Source organism: Carassius gibelio, chromosome B14 (genome assembly GCF_023724105.1).
Source record: "Carassius gibelio isolate Cgi1373 ecotype wild population from Czech Republic chromosome B14, carGib1.2-hapl.c, whole genome shotgun sequence".
Taxonomy (NCBI): Eukaryota; Metazoa; Chordata; class Actinopteri; order Cypriniformes; family Cyprinidae; genus Carassius; species Carassius gibelio.
In genome coordinates this window covers 23,668,356-23,685,129 of record NC_068409.1, presented here as the reverse complement: position 1 = coordinate 23,685,129, position 16,774 = coordinate 23,668,356, and the positions used below count along the sequence as shown (strand labels likewise).

At 38.5% G+C, this 16,774-nt stretch overlaps 1 protein-coding gene across 5 annotated transcripts in view; it reads right to left on the bottom strand.

The window, feature by feature from the left end:
- Positions 1–16,774, bottom strand: part of ebf1a (EBF transcription factor 1a) — a 114,962-nt gene that overhangs the window by 20,301 nt on the left and 77,887 nt on the right. For all 5 annotated transcript variants that reach the window (XM_052574814.1, XM_052574815.1, XM_052574816.1 and 2 more), the window contains exons 9-10: positions 11,461–11,591; positions 10,400–10,526 (exon numbers count right to left, since the gene is read on the bottom strand). In XM_052574814.1, the coding sequence (XP_052430774.1) occupies positions 10,400–10,526; positions 11,461–11,591 (258 nt within the window). The remainder of the gene's footprint in view (positions 1–10,399; positions 10,527–11,460; positions 11,592–16,774) is intronic.

Here is a 16,774-nt window from a genome sequence, read left to right as displayed (position 1 = left end):
GCGGCACCTCCCACTCCTCAGAGGCCCACAGACAGCTTCAAGAATGCTCACTGAGGACAAAGCAATAAGATAATATTGAAAAAGGAACCCGATCTGTGTGATAGGGCCAAACATCCTGCACGGGTGGACCACATGGTGCTTGGTCCAATGTTTTTCTAACCTCCCTGGATTGAGTGGGACTTTCACACTGAGACAATGGGTCTTTCTCCAGCACTGGCCCACTGAGATTGTTTGTGTGTTTATCTGTTGTGGTGTTAAACTCCAGCCCTCAGGGGCACATTCACACAGAGCCCTTCTTTACTTCACTGAGAGAGACTAAGAGATGTACAGAGAGATATATTTTCAGCAGAGATACTCGATATTTGATATGCAGCATACAGAAAAGTGGTCCAAAAAGTAGACCCCGATCAATTTATCGTTTTGTTGATTTTATCGGCCGATATGAGCCTGTTGTCGATATATTGGTATTGGCGAATATGCCACCGATACAGTTATTTAATTTTTTTACAAATCATATAAGCGCACTCCATTATTTGCTACTGACCTGGATAAGATGCTTTTTAAGTCTATGGAAAACCATTAAAACTTTGAACGGCCATATCTCCATAACGGCGCAACAGATCCGCACCAAATTGGGGGGGGGTCACTTCAACTCAAGGAACCCTCTGGAACGGCGAATCGAGTGTACGTCTAGAGGCCCCCTTTCGAATGAGACCCCCGCGTCGACAGCCCCCAGGGTTCGGGAGTTACGTGTGGTTAGATTTTCAGTCCGGCGTCGGATATCACTATAATCAGACTGATTTTGTTTTAAAGTTTAATGTTAAATTGTTAAATGCTCTGCCTCCATTACATATCTTTGTCACATCATTACAAGTGATCGATCACCACATTTGAGTATTCATTGCAATAAATGTGTTTATGTACGTATATATATTCTGTTTATGTATATACTATATTCTACAGTATATAGTACCAGTCAAATGTTTGGACACATGAATGGGAATGTGTCCAAACATTTGACTCTGTACTGTATTATAATATACACAAAGAATATTTGCTGATATAGCAATATTGGCCTTTTTTTACTCCCTAATATCAGTATCGGCACCAAAAAACCCATATCAGTCAGGGTCTATCCGAAAGTAGTAAGACATGAAAGATAAAGAAATCAATGAATTTCAATGCATATTGTACATCGATCCACTAACATTTGAAGAGTTTCACAATAGTTGAGTTTCAAAATAATGCCAAAAAAATTTTTTATATTCATACTAAACTGTATATCCATTTTTTAAGTCTTTTTAAACCTAACAAACAGCCTTTTTTAAAAAGTTGTCTTTGAAAAGTGTGCTTTCCTATTTTAAAATAAATGGCTTATTTTAAAATAACATTTTAAAGTGTCACGATACATTATGTTGCCACTTTATACTGGTTTTAAGCTGGGTTTATACTATATATGTATATATATATATATATATATATATATATATATATATATATATATATATATATATATATATATATATATATATGCTGCACAAAATATATATATTTTAAAATTTGCTAAACATTTTTCATACTTAAACAATTATCAGCACTTACAGTGAGCAAATTCAAAGAAATGTACGTTGGACATAATGTATTCCACAATGGAAGGAAGTCAGGAAAGAGGGCCAAGATCTTACTTTAATTCTCAAATACTATAATAAAATGATTTGGGTATATGACATAAGGTCCCTTAAGAGTCCCTCTAATAGTTGTTCACTCCTCACATGTACTTTTACCCTCTCTTATTCTCTTTTGATAGACTGACCGCCTTTCTTTAGCCTGAAGCATCAAATCTCAAACAGAACAGAGGAGGAGCAGCAAAAAATAGCAATTGAGGACTGGAGTCCTCTGGCCTTCAGTTAATTGTCTTGCTGAAGACTGGGGTAAAAGAAAAACAGAAGTGTAACAGCCTCTCTCTCTTCCGGCCTCCCTTCTGTTTGCCCTGTAGGCCGCAGCCTGGACGTTTCCTGAGGGAGTTCACCCAGCTCCCATCAGCTCCACAGCTGAGAGGACAGACTGTGGGCAGCCTCTGAATGCAGTGGAGTGGATTCAGATGGCCAAGGGCCCAGACAGAACCAGACCCCTGGAGCCCAGAACCCAAGCTGTGCCCAGCCTGGCCTTCCTCCACCAGGGAACAGGGGCAGCTCTGACTGTACATCGATGCCTCTTGATACAACATCCAATGGCAGGTGGGATCTACAGCTTTGTGAGAACATGCAAATGCTGGTCAGTATCTGGTTTTGACATAAAGCCTGAAATGTGCATTGAAAAGAAATAAGTTATTTGTGAAATACCAGGCTAAATCCTAACCAACTCTATAAAATGTCATGTTTACTTTTACAATAAGCTGTAACTTCATTAAAAAGCGGTTGACATTGCCTAATAACAGCAGACCTCATCCGGCGAGACACAGCAGAGCTCAACGACTCGCTGATTGAGTGGCGGCATTAACCTTGACTCTCTCGGCCGCAATGACCGCCTGGATGCACAATCATTCACGCCGCACTGTGAATGACTGGCTGTTTACTTAAAGAGCAAGACAAGAAAAAAAAAACAGTTAAAACAATCCTGGAGAATGATGGAGAACAGACCACAGCTATCGGCGAAGGAAAGAACAACAAAAACAGTCGAATGTGACAGAATGATTCAAAGCCGCCCTGCAGCTGACAATACATCATATCTAAATAGGCTTCCTGTAATCAGGTCTGTTGGTGGTTTGGAGACAGGGATATGGAAGTGCGGACCGGTGCAGAGTGCAGAAGTGGCCCGAGTGGAGCATGAATGGGGGCTGGGGGGGAACAGATTGCAGGATATCGTAATGGGAAAGAAATAGATGGAGGCTGAATGAAAGATTGTGTTGTGCAGTATTACAGCAGGTCTGACATGGAGGTAGAGGAGAGAATGAATGGGAGAGTAAAAGAGCGTGGGTTGAATGAACTATGCAAAGAGAAAGCTGTAGCTGCAAGGTCTGGACAGCCACCAGCTCCTGTGGCTTGAAGACAAAATGACGCAATATTCGCAACACAAATAATCTGTTGTATTTCTGGGTGAAACAAAATAGTAAAAGGTACAATACCATCCAAAAGTCTGGGGTTGGTAAGATTTATTTGTATTTTTTGGAATGAAATTTCAAATAACTTCGAATAAATGTTCTATTTTAATATATAGAAATGTTTTGTAACACTATAAAAGTCTTTACGGTCACTTTTTATCAATTTAATTCATTCTTGCTAAATTAAAGTATTAATTCATTTCCAAAAGATCAATCTTACTGACCCCAAACGTTTTAACAGTAATGTAAAAAAAAAAAAAAAAAAAATATATATATATATATATATATATATATATATATATATATATAAAACATAAAACATAAAAAAATAAATTAATTTTATCCAGTAGTATTTGAATACATTTTGAAAAGTGATAAATGGTTAATAATATTTTTCTCTGACTAAACAGTTGCATCATAAGAAAAGTTGTTTCAATGGAAGAAGAAGATATTGCCTGTAAATTATAAAATTGCCTGTAAATTAGATTTTTTCTTTTTGTATTTTTTTATTCAAATAATAACAAGAATTAATGATTTGTGAGACATGGACCAAGACCTGAGACGATTATTAGCAGAGCTTCAATCTCATTATAAATAATTTGTCTTCAAGAAAACACATGCAATAAAAGCCGTAAAAGAGCTGGTTTTGAGGAAATCCCCACTAAACTCATTTAGGAGTGAATAATCAAGTGGCTGCTGGAGCAGAACTTTTGTGAGGGTCTAGACAGGGAACATTTAAAGTACGTCTCTTTCAAGTGGACCCATGTGCTAGCATAATGAGACTCAGGCCATGATGCAAAGCACCTCTGGGTGTTGAGTTAATGTGCTGATACAGAGATGGATGGGCCAGATCTCAGGCTAAACTGTACTCCGCCACACTTACAGACATCTGCACATGTTTACTCTCCTTCATTGCTATTGATTTTCACATACTGTACAATCCTCTCACCAGCCGACTCAATAATGCAGATAATGCTTGCTGGGAAAGAGACTGTGTACTGAACAGTTAGCCGTATAGTGCTACTATAAATTATATAGCCTCTGAACGGCCACTGAAAACAATGATGCAAACATTTCGTGGACATGAATCCATGCAATTCTGGTATGTGTCACAAATCAAACTGACATTGACCAGTGACAGTACAGTAAGTTACCACAATAACAAACCCAAACCCTTGAGACCACACAGAGAAGAAAAAAACACCTCCTGTGGTGGGCCATGGAGTGAACTTTATCAGAAAGATTGAATAAAACAGTGTATTTTGAGAGATACACTTACACCAAACAGGGAAGTAAAATCCCAGGAGCTTCTTCATTTCCGGAGCCTCTATGTCCTACTTGGTGTGTAACGTTGTTTACCAAACCATGTACAGCAGAGCTGTATATTTATAGAGAAACACCTTTCAACTGTCCATGCACTTGTTTACTTTTACAGTTCCAGAAACTCGCAAGCTGCGGTTTCCATTTCTTTCTGGGCTCAGGGAACGGTTTCACGACAGAAATAACACCGGCCAGCACCCAACATATATGATAGAGTTGGTTTCATGTCATCACAGATTCATTGCAGCTCTCCGATTTCATACGCGAAGGAGAACGAAAAGGTTACGTGTGATGTCATGAGCTGAAATAAAATCTACAAAATCAATATTTAAAAGAGCAGAATATCTGCCATATACCATGCCATCTCATTACGTTTACTGAATACAATCAATATAGGCAAATATAGGTCTGTTACGGATCTAACCGGAGCTCCTGGAGGTGTAAATTTAATGTTCTGCCTCGCGGACAAAAGAAAAAAAAACTATCAAGGATCCTAGCCGATTTTCCAAAAAAGGAAAGCTACAAATGCATTAACAATCGACAGCTCTCCTTTTTCTCGTGAAGATGGGATCAAAACGAGTAAAACATATCAGCAATAAATAAATAAATGAACAACAACCACTGCTTGAAGGATTCCTCGCAATCACACAGATCAATGCTCATTGAAATTTCATGAAGGCACAGCCGGATCGCTTCATATTTCACAATAATAACTACAGGCCCGCGGGGGTGAAGAGGGGAGAGGAGGGGAGGGGAACAAGCCACTACTAAAAGACAATACTATGAGTGCTGTCAAAAGCAGATGGAGATAGTCAAAACAGTGCGATTTAAAATACCTTACACCACCAAAAAATCCTACACTTAATATCTCGCACAGAAGCCCGAGGGCAGCATGTGGGCGGCAGTTTTTAGACGGTATTTGTGGCTTTCCTGTTTTTGAGACCAGATGCTAGCACTGAGCTGCTGGTGGTAAATTGAATCAGCTGACCACACATAGACCTGCAGGGCTAGACTGACGGAGCAGAAAGGCATGCTGGGTAATTGGTCTTTAGCAGAACCTTTTAACAGGCACTTGTGGGCTTTGTACAGAGCTGTTAATGTCAGGGTGGTAATGTTCTGTACATGTTAGGGAATGGCAGACTCCGTTTTAGCTTCTCTCTCTCTCTCTCTCGCTCTCTGTTTTCCCCAGAGCTCTCTTTCATTCAGGTGTGATCTCATATGCTGTGGATAGGAATCGATAGGCTCAGTGGCAGGGTGTTCGATGCCTGCCTGAATTATTGCTTCATTTCTCTCCCTATATAGATGAGGCCTGTTTTTCCTCAGCCCTCCCCACGCCAGGATCAATACCTCACAATCTCATTTTTATCCATTTTTCCATAAACCCAGTGATTGCGTTTATTTGGAAAATCCGACAAGCTAAATAAGGCATCACTTTAAGACAGGGGGGAGAAAAAAATCTTGGAACCTGTGGCCGTAAAATGGATGACTTGTTTTTCTTGATCGTGAGCAGAAGCTTCTAAAAGACAGAGACATCTGTGTGAAATGGCCCACTGAAGACGCCCCGCTGTTGAGCAAACCAATTGCTCTATATCTTTATGGCTACAATCTCCACCATACAGAGGTTTAGCAATTTAATTGGAACGGTTATCATTGATCACCTAGTGTGACCCCATTTGTCAATAGAATTAAAGAGACTCATTATCAAAATCGAACGATCACTCAACCCACTCAAGAAGAAAGCCTCTATCAAATCTAGTGCTTGAAAAAAAAATAATAATAAGTTGGTGACTATGAATGCATAAAGGATTTACATTTACAGTGGGGTCCAAAAGTCTTAGACCATGTAGAGATTATTATTTAAATTAACATTAAAAGGTTTAGGGTGAGTAATATTAACTTATTTATTCATTAAAGAAATGTAGTCAGCAGGAATGCATTTAATGTATTGAAAGTGAAAGCAACAACATTTATAACATTACGAAAACAATTTATATATATATATATATATATATATATATATATATATATATATATATATATATATATATATATATATATATATTGCAAGTTGCTCATAAAGTCATTCATAAAATTATGCTGGATAATATGATCATCAGGTTTTACACAAACTTGTAGATTCTACGCATCTTGAGTGTATTAAAGCAAAAGGATGAGCAAAATTTAAATATTCTGAGCTTCAACCCAAGCGTTGATATAATTTTGTATCAAACTGATTTTTCCATGTCGTCTCACACTTTTGGACCCTAACGTCAATGCATTTGCATTAAAAGAGAGGGTGAATGCATGTATGATGTGAAGTCTGGCTTTTCCTCAACTAAAGTGACAAATGCCTCCCATAGACTTAATCATTGGGCAGGCGTAGAGAGCCCCCTCTAATGTGATCGAGCAGAGTCTTTTAATATCAGGCCTGATGGGTGCTGTTCAGCCCACTGGCCTGCATACTGAGCAGCAACCAATTGCCTGCTGAACATTTCAAGTGATTCATCAAAACCTCCAATCTATCGGCCGCACAGGGCTTCACATACGCTCACTGGCAGATAGCATTATAACTGTCTCTTTCCCTCAAAAACAGACGGAAAACTCCTTTGACGAATGATGCAAACATGGCAATCTGGTGAGAAGTAATACACAACCAAACATGGAAATACATTTGTTGCAGATGAATTGAAAGGGAGGGTGAGAGAGAGAAAGTAGGGAGGAATGATCCATCCCTCTTATCTGCGGAGTGCCATGCAGGATGGGTAATGTCCCAGGCGGTGAGTGTTTAATTGTTTCTGACAAAAAATATAATTGCAGAGAGCTTCTGGATGTTTAATTGCAGAGACCCAGAAACTGTTGGCGACATCACTTTGACTGGGTCTTCCTCATTAAAGCTTGGGTTTGTGAAAGGGGCCTTAACTTTAATGTTCCAGCAATGCAAGAAAGTGCCTGGTGAGTTGGGAAATGATGGCTACTGTACCAAATGTTACTGAAATATGCTGTTACTTTTAGTTAATTCCATCATTTCCAAACCGTATGGTTTTCTTTCTTCCGTAGTGTACAAAAAAAAAAAAAATCTAGTGGTCATTTTTCCATTCAGTTGAATTCAATGAATGGGGACTGGATCTGTCAAACTTAATACCTTAATTATGATATCTTTATGTAAGAAACAGACCAAAATGTAAGTTACTATTTACTGAAAACTTATTTGGAACCATGTTCCGCAGTTTTTACATTTTGCATATTCTTTACTATAGGTACTGTTGCAAAGGGTATTAAACCCTCCAGAACAGACCACCTCCGGGCAAAAGTGAGCTACATATTAAAATATACTGGCATACTGGTAAACCTGATGGTATATTGGTCAGAAAATGCATATCTTTGCACTTCCTGTATTTAATCGTAATTACCCGAGTAAGTGTGTGCATATATTTTCCTCACAGCTGCCTTGATAATGCACTGCCTTTTTAATTAATCTAACCGCTGCCACTGTATACCATCCAATGCACATCCATGACATTTCTGTATCCAGTTCACGTACAATCTGTTGCACCTTAGCTTATTTTTATGCGTATATAATGTAGAATGTGTACATTCTGTGTATAATGTGTAGTGCTAACTGTATGTATGTACGTATTGAGTATAATGTGTAGTGTAATGCTAACTGTAAGTAGGTCTAATAGTACACTGTGTGTACTGACTATATGTATGTGCATATTGCACATTTTCACCTGATGAAGTCTGTATGGTTATATGTCAACTGTTTCTGCAATTTCTGTAGCACGCTCCCAAGAAGTTCCCTCACCAAGTTACAGTACATTTGCTGTGGTGATGTGACAATAAATTGACTTGACTTGTCTAATACAGCTTATGAAGTGAAAAGTCATTTGAACTACCTTGCCTAAAATTTCCATCCAGTTGTCTAAAAGGAAGAAGGTGTCTCTCCAGGGTGAGCTCGTGCTGTGTTATGGCTTCTCTGGAGTACTGAGTAATGAGTGCTCAGCACATCACAAAAATAAAGTTGTTGAATTTGATGTTTGAAATTCACCTGGTAGTCGTGTCTATCTCTGTATCTAGTTGTAACACAATATGATAAACAGACACACACGCACTCACGCACACTTTATAGTGCTTTTGATTATTTGCGTTTATACCCCATTTATTGTAGTTGCATGGAAATAAACACCCAGCACATTTTCCACAGAAAAGTGAAAGTCATGCGTGTTTGGAATGATATAATGATGAGTAAATTATGACTGAACTTTCATTTTTAGGTGAACTATCCCCTTAACTAAAAACTGTTGGCCAGCCAGAGGCACCGTTCACACGAGCATGTGCCAAGAATCCTAGAGAATCTGAGACTTCTGAAATGAGAGGAATCCATTTACTGGGTGGCTGCTGGGTTCATAATCAGAGTGAAGTCAAAGCCAAAACACAGCTCTATCACTACAGACGGAATGGTATCAAATATAATCAGCATCATAATTTACTCCTAAAGACAATACTCTAAAATCATACATGTGGTACATACATAATTGTGAGAACCATGCATTCAAAGTAAAAAGCAAAATGAAATGAGTTTTTTTTTTTTTCTGAAAGGCTTGTTTTTTTTCTCTCCACCATGGCTGTAAGGGATGTTATCCAGGTACGGCTCAGCCTTTCCGCATGGCTGTGTGGTGTTTGAGCGAGGCAGCATCAGTGCACCATTGATTTAATTAGGTCTCCATCTCCTCTGCCTGACAGAAGTTGATTAGAGGTGCCAGATGCCCCATGTGTAATTCCACTGCCAGCTGCCACATAGCTTTGCCAATACTCTATGATTAGTACCCACTGGCAACTGAGCAAGGCACAGGTGCCAACTGGAGCTAGGAGAGAAAGACACATACAGGCTGATGTCCCACTGCAGTAGCTGGTACAGGGGGACAAGAGGAAGAGAGACGGCCCAAAATGCTTCAAACTGAGGAAAATTGCATGGTGGGGCCAACCTGAGGGCTGGGCAGCAGTTTAATGTGTGTGGAGACTGACAGCTCTGCATTTGGTCTCTTGTCATTAACAGCATTGGGTTTCAGTGCTGTGCGCATTAAAACGGCACATTTAATCAAAAGCTTTCTTGATGGTTATTAAGCTTGAAGCTTTAGCAAAAGGGGCACATCTAGAAGTGCAGCCATAAAACGGGGTGACCATCTGCCCTCTGTTTTGGAGGGTGTGTGGCTGAACGTGTGCTTGCATGGTTGTGTGCGAATGTCTAAATCCCTCTCTCCACTCCTCCCCATGTGCTCGCTGAATAGGCCATGAAAAGAAGCCAAGTCCAGAGCCATAAACCCAACGAGCATACTCATTCACACCCACAAATGCACAGGCATATACATAGACACCTACTGAGCCAACAATACCCACAGCTGTGCACTGTTTAAACCTATTGATGAGACAGGCCTTTAACATTGCTCCCTTCAGCGTTTTAACGCTCTTCAGAAAAGCTGCGCTTGTACTTTGACTGCAAACTCTAAATTTAAACGAAAAAAGCTGCAAGATCAGCGAACAAACTCTTCACCTCATCCTCCACTGTTTCATGTTGTTTTACCATTAGATTCCATCTTACACTTCCATCATGTGCTTCTCTTACTTCTGGAACTAAGTTAATTACTTCTCGTTGGCTGAACTCCCAATATGTAGAGTGTACAGTAAACTCATTTTGAAGCCAGCAGATATCACAGGTGACCTCTTTTTCCTCTATAAGATAAATCCTACATTTCCCTTATCTGTGCAGGCTGCAGGATCTTCCTAGAGTTCGAGGCACAGCCATTTGTATTAAGCTGTGTGCTAAGGAAATTGGTAGGATTCCTCTATGGTGTAGGTTTCTCGCTACAGGAAGCACTGGGTGACATACTCAACCGCGACCGACGAGAAATCAAGAACAGTTGAAAAGGAATACGACATGATGGTTGTACACAGCTGACAGATGCTTAATGTTATTCTTACCTGTGTAGATAAATCTGCCTGGTGTGCCTTTGCAGAACTGCTTTGACTTGTAGGACAGAGTGACCTCCACAACCCCGGGAATGTGTCTGGGAGGAGTCTGAACTCGGATGGCATGAGGGGTAATGAGCTGAAAAATACAATTAAAAATAAAACAGATTATATAGGTTGAAATAAGGCAACAAAATATTAAAATAAACAAAATACAATGTGTATGACCTTTCATTCCAAAGGAACCTGAACTGATCACAACATCAATGTTCATTATTTGGTCAATTACTTCCAAAAGATAAGACATTTTACTCTATTATTATTATTTTTAAATATACTGTATTTTTGACCATTGTACTGTAGAACTATTTCACAAAAATTTAAAATGTGCATACCCACGTCTAACTGCAACCATACTAGCTGAGATATTAAACTGTATTGTATTGTTCTCTGATTAGACTATGATTTGACTGCTTACAGTGTGAAACTGTGCTCAATTGCTTTTGAAGAGGATCTATGCAACTACAAAGCAGCTGCGAGTGCTCAGTTTCTCTGCAAACGCTCTGTCATATTCAAAGCCAGCAGCACTGGTGCTGCTTTACATGGCTTTAAACTGTCCCTTTCATTGCTCACTTAGCTGGGCTTTCATATGCCAGGCACTGCACTTCTCACCTCTCAGATAAATATGGCATTGTCAATGAGAAGCTTTTTATAGAATTACCTCTTTCATCTAGCTCTTCCCAACATGAGCAGTGCAGAAACTGAGTGAGTAAAAGACCAAAACAGATGGACAGACAGGAAAACAGACAGACTGGCTGACCAAAATGGAGAACAGAAGCATTATGCCCATTCAAACTGGCACGTGTCTTTTCATATTTGTAAGCCAAGTGGATTTTGGTTAGGTTTCTCAACTATTTTAGTTAAAAAGGAGCATTCATTAATTTTTATTTGTATACAAATGTATTTTGATCCTAGTTGTGATTCCCAAATCTCTGTTGTAGTTGTTGTTTTTTTTGGCGAGAGCATGGCATGGATTTATTCTTGGCAGAAGTTTGCATAGAAAGGTAACTGACCTCACTCCAGACCAGCATGGTGCCAAAGATGACCTGTAGACCGTCGAAGAAGTTATCACCAATGATGATGACTGTGGCACCCCCTGTCGTCCAGCCTTCACTGGGACTGATGGCCTTAATGCAAGGGGTAGCTGTTTTAGAGAAAGACGAAGTGGAAAGAAATGAGTAAGCCAGTGGCTGTTGTATAAAATAAACAGCTAGTTAATCTCGAAAAGGCATATGCAATATACATTAATTATGACTATATGTATTTGCCTGAATACATCAAGATACCTGTAAAGAGACAAAATATAAATGATGTCAAAAAGCATCAGAATAAACATCTGGAAGCAGCCAGCAAATCATCACTAGTGTGCATTACCTGTGACATAATTTCATGCACAGACTTAATACTTAGGAAATAAATCTAAACCTGTGCAACTGATTTCATCCTGATTACAGCAAATAGATTTATGAGCCACACTCTATTAGGAAGCTTTAGGCACAGCATAATGACAAGTGACTGACTCATTAGAGTCGTCACATATGATTAGACTGTGGCCATTCCTCTGCACCCTCCCCATATGCTTCCTGACAGCGGCGCGAGCATGAGAGATGATGCCCGCTCACTGATCATTTATCTCAATCCACCCTGTATAGTAGCATGATTCACTGCTGTGGTTGCCAGGAAATCACCTGCACCCTCACCCTGATCATCTCTATCTGTGTTTTAGGAGCATTTTATTGTCGCTATTGCCACGTGAAGGAACACGACTCGGAGAGTGGAGTGACAGCATTGTCTCCTCCCCGCTCAGTGTTCTGCTCCAGCTTCACTCTTATTCTCACTGGTGACAGAAACCCCACTACATAGTCAGCATTGTTACAGCTCAACTGTCAAGTTTCTCTTTATCCTCTTCTCTCTTTGACATATGTATTTATTTAAGAGATAATATAAATTTCAAAAAAAAACAAAAAAACGTAAATTAACAATTTGACATAAGTATATATATATATATATATATATATATATATATATATATATATATATATATGTGTGTGTGTGTGTGTGTGTGTGTGTGTGTGTGTGTGTGTGTGTGTGTGTGCGTGTGTATGTATATATGTATAGAGTGCAATCTGAAATTTCATCTAAAATTAGGTCCTTTTCATTGCCATTAAGGTGAAATAACTGAACATAAACATAGGAGCCTGAGAAAAAGGCTAATTTATATATATATATATATATTATTTATATATATATATATATATATATATATATATATATATATATATATATATATATATATATATATATATATATATATATATATATATATATATATATATTATATATTATATATTTTTCTCAGGCTCCTATGTTTAATATATTGTTTATTCTATGTCTATGTATACACACACACACACACACATACAACATGCACGTTTATATTATTAAATTTAATACAATTTATATACAAATTTAATAAATCAATATTGGAAATTTAATTCTGCATGCTAATTTTCCCCAGTTTTCACATTTTGATTGCTTTGCTGTTATCTAATGCTCAGTTATTTTTTTTAAGAAGACAAACAATTTATACATTTTATTTATTATTAAAATTACTTTTTGTAAAAATTAAATATTTTAAAATATTACATTATGTAATTACATTGTTATATGTAAAAATTATAAAAATAAGTATGTACAAAATAAAGTTGTAACACTTAAACTCAGTTTTAGCATTTAAAACTATGACTAAAGCTATTTTAGTCTTTAATGTTTTATTTTGAAATTATTCAAATGAGTATATCCCATATCATGAAAATTATCATCAGCAGCCAGAATATTAATATTAAAATCATATAATAAGAAGTCAAATCATGTTTGCCTGATTTCCATACAGTTGTGTGATGCATTAGTATGATGAATTTTGATTAGACTACAATATTTTGCATTGTCTATATTCTGTATATTTTCGCTTGATGATTTCTCATGTCTCTTCCAGCTTGTTTCTGGTCGTCCTCATACACACTCATGTTCATCTGTCATTTATTTAAATGTTTTGTTCTTTTGATATTGCATATGATATATACAACTTATTCATACTGGTCCACAGACGCTCAGACTCGGTTGACCAAACGGAGAGAAGGCAAAACAGGGAAACAAGACACAGAGTGAAAGCCCCCCTGGTGCTCTGCTTATAAAAGGCATAATTCCCCTCCGCCTTTGTTTAAGTCATGGACATAATTAATGAAATCTGAGGGTCGGGCTGGAAAAGATCAGTCAGTGATGAGTGTACAATAGCAGCACTCCTCCCTCCAACCCCTCCTTCTTTCCCCTCTGGGGGTGGAAGAAGAACACGAATGCTAATTCCGCTTGATTATACACACACCTTTATTAAATATTACACTGACCCCATGTGTGCGCGAGGAGGGAGGGGGCCAGGTGCAAGCGCTTGTTTTATGACACTCGTGCAAATGTCATGAGCGCTGGAGTTTGCCAGGCACAGAGAAAATCCGGAGTCCTTACAGCAGTCGATCAAAAGGCCAGGCGCCCTGGGACACTCTGAGAAAACAGCAGCCAGCCATAAAAATTCAACACCTTAACGAGTTTAAATTTCATTTCAACGTGTTGAACTTTGGCACAGGATTCTAAAGATCGGTGTCTCACTGAAGGCGCTTAAACAGACTAATTACTGCTGTTCTAATTTGCTGCTGAATTTAAATAGAAGGAAAAGACATGAGGGAGAGAAAAATGAAAAGTAAGAGTCCTCGGAGACAGAGAACAGGAGAGTCTGTCACGGGTGGCTCTGTTGTCTTCTCTGACTCTGGTAGGGGGACTGAACACACATCCTTTAACAAGCATTACACACCGCTCTGACTGTAGGCAGGACCCCTGGGCAAGGGTGGGGGTCTACACTCAATACACGTATGATAGTGCACCTAACTGAGGCAGACGTGTGGTGGAGGCAGATGGCCTGTGTGCAGGAGGTGCTCGGTGCTGCTGACAGAACCTGAATTGAGATGAGACGAGGCTGTAGGCCTCACTCGCACAGCTCCAAACTGGTGTGTGTCAGCTACCGGCGATGCTCTGGGAAGAGCTAGCATAGATAACAGCAGGGGAGATGGAGAGTTTCAGCAGCAGGGGATAAATAGTCTGGGGAATGAAGTTAGGGAAGCTAAACTGTAGTTTGTGAAGCTATAGTGCAATCATGCTACCCACTTGAAAAAGCAGTTAGCACCACTACAAGCTACAAATGAATGGAAGCTAGCTACATTATGATCAAATCTGAAGTCGGTTCATTGAAATTCTTTAATACTAACTAAGACTGCATTTATAGTTAAAAAGTATAACATTTATTTTATTACAGTGATGGCAAAACTAAGTTTTCAGCAACCACTTCAGTCTTCATTGTCACATGGTCCTTAAGAAATTATTAAAACGTGCCGATTTTAAGCATAGACATACATTTCTCATTATCATCAATTTTGTAAATATTGCTGATTAATATTTTTGTAGAAAAATGTTGTGAAAAAATGATAATGAAAAAAAGTGTTTTAATTAAAAATTATTTTATTATTCAGCAACAGCAGAAAGTCTGTTTTATACTGCAAGTGTGTAATCATTTTTGGGTGAGTTTAGGACTTTTTATATCCATGTTAAATATAGAAATGCTAAGTAATAATATTCCAAACTGCTGCATCTGTGGAAGACCGTTATAGTCTTCCAGGATTCATATCATATTTGCAGTGTCCTGTTGAATGTTTTCCTGAAGGTATATTGCATATTAAGTATGGAATTACATCTTTTAGATTAAGGAGCTTGATTTTAATGCATTTCAATGACCCCAAATGTACAAATCAAATCTCCTTAGACCAATCAAAATTTCACATATATTCTGTGTACCAGCCATGTAGTAATTTTCAGAAGTGAAGTAATCCACTTTGCAGCCCTGAGGACTTCCCCAGCTTGTCTGTGCTCTTTTTATTTTTCTTCTCCGAAGCTGTGTCGTGGGTGACTGCTGGGCATAATGCAATTTGGCGGCGTGATAAACCAGGAGAGATGAAGAGGAACGCTGGAGCAATCTGTGATGGTAATCTTGGCCTAAGACGACTCTTTTCCAGGGTGCTGAAATTGTGCATGGATTAAGCAGATGGTGGAATGTGAATCCATCTGATAGGATTAAACTTTGGTGCCTCCTCTGCCGCCATCTGTTCCCTCACGCTCGCTCTTACACACATCTCAGATACAAGCACAATAGCTTTCTCTTCTACAAACTTACATTCTCAAGCCCTGCAGACACCTATTTCCACCACAGTGCGTTTGTGACATGACCTCACGTATTGGTGCCCTCACTTTACCCTCGTCTCCGCAGCCCAGAGCAATCAACACACATGCACGCCATATCTGACAGAGCAGGCTCATTAGCTGGAAGGAACTGGAAATTGTTTAAAACTGACACAATAATGGCCAAGAGAGGCTGAGCAGGGGTGAAAGAAGGGAAGTGTGCTATTAGAAGGCCATCTTTTGTGTTAATTTTTGTAGAAAAACTTACAGAATAATTTTAAATCGATTTAAATATGGTAAAATGTGTTAAAAAAAAAATTGGGAGCGGAAAGCATTATTATATTAGCTAAAATAGTTCACAAAAATAAAGAAAATATATTTATCCTCAGTCCATCCAAGAAATAGATGAGCTTATTTCTTTACAGAAATTTTGCATTACAGTGCATCACTTGCTCACCAGTAGATCCTCTGCACTAAATGGGTGCCGTCAAAATGAGATTTCAAACAGCTGATAACTCATTAGCATCTTGTGAAGTGAAAAGCTGCATGCTTGTAAGAAACAAATGCATGTCCATAATCCATAATAAGGCCTTCCCATCCACAAATGTTTTGACCAACATATTTGTTTAGGCCTGTTTTGGACTATTTTCTCTCGTAAACAGTGTTTGATCTGAATATACAATACAACATTTTCATGGCAGAAAGCAATATTATAGATAGAGGACTTAGATAAACTCATGTACATCTTGGATGGCCTGAGGGTGAGCAAATTTTCATTTTTGGGTGAACTATTCCTTTAATAAGATCATACACAAGGGGCAGGAATGTGTAGCACACGGTGAATGACAGGTGTTTCAATTTCAAGTGGAATTTAGTTATTACAAGAACTCTGTTTTGAATTTTGGAGCTCTGACATTGTTTCTGCATTTCCCTCCAAGAAAAATATATGTGCATGTCAGGGTTTTATATGAGACATAATGAGGAATTACAATATAAGCCTGTCTGTCTCAGGAATTATCCTATACTTTCTTTTGGAAAAAAGAGAAGGAA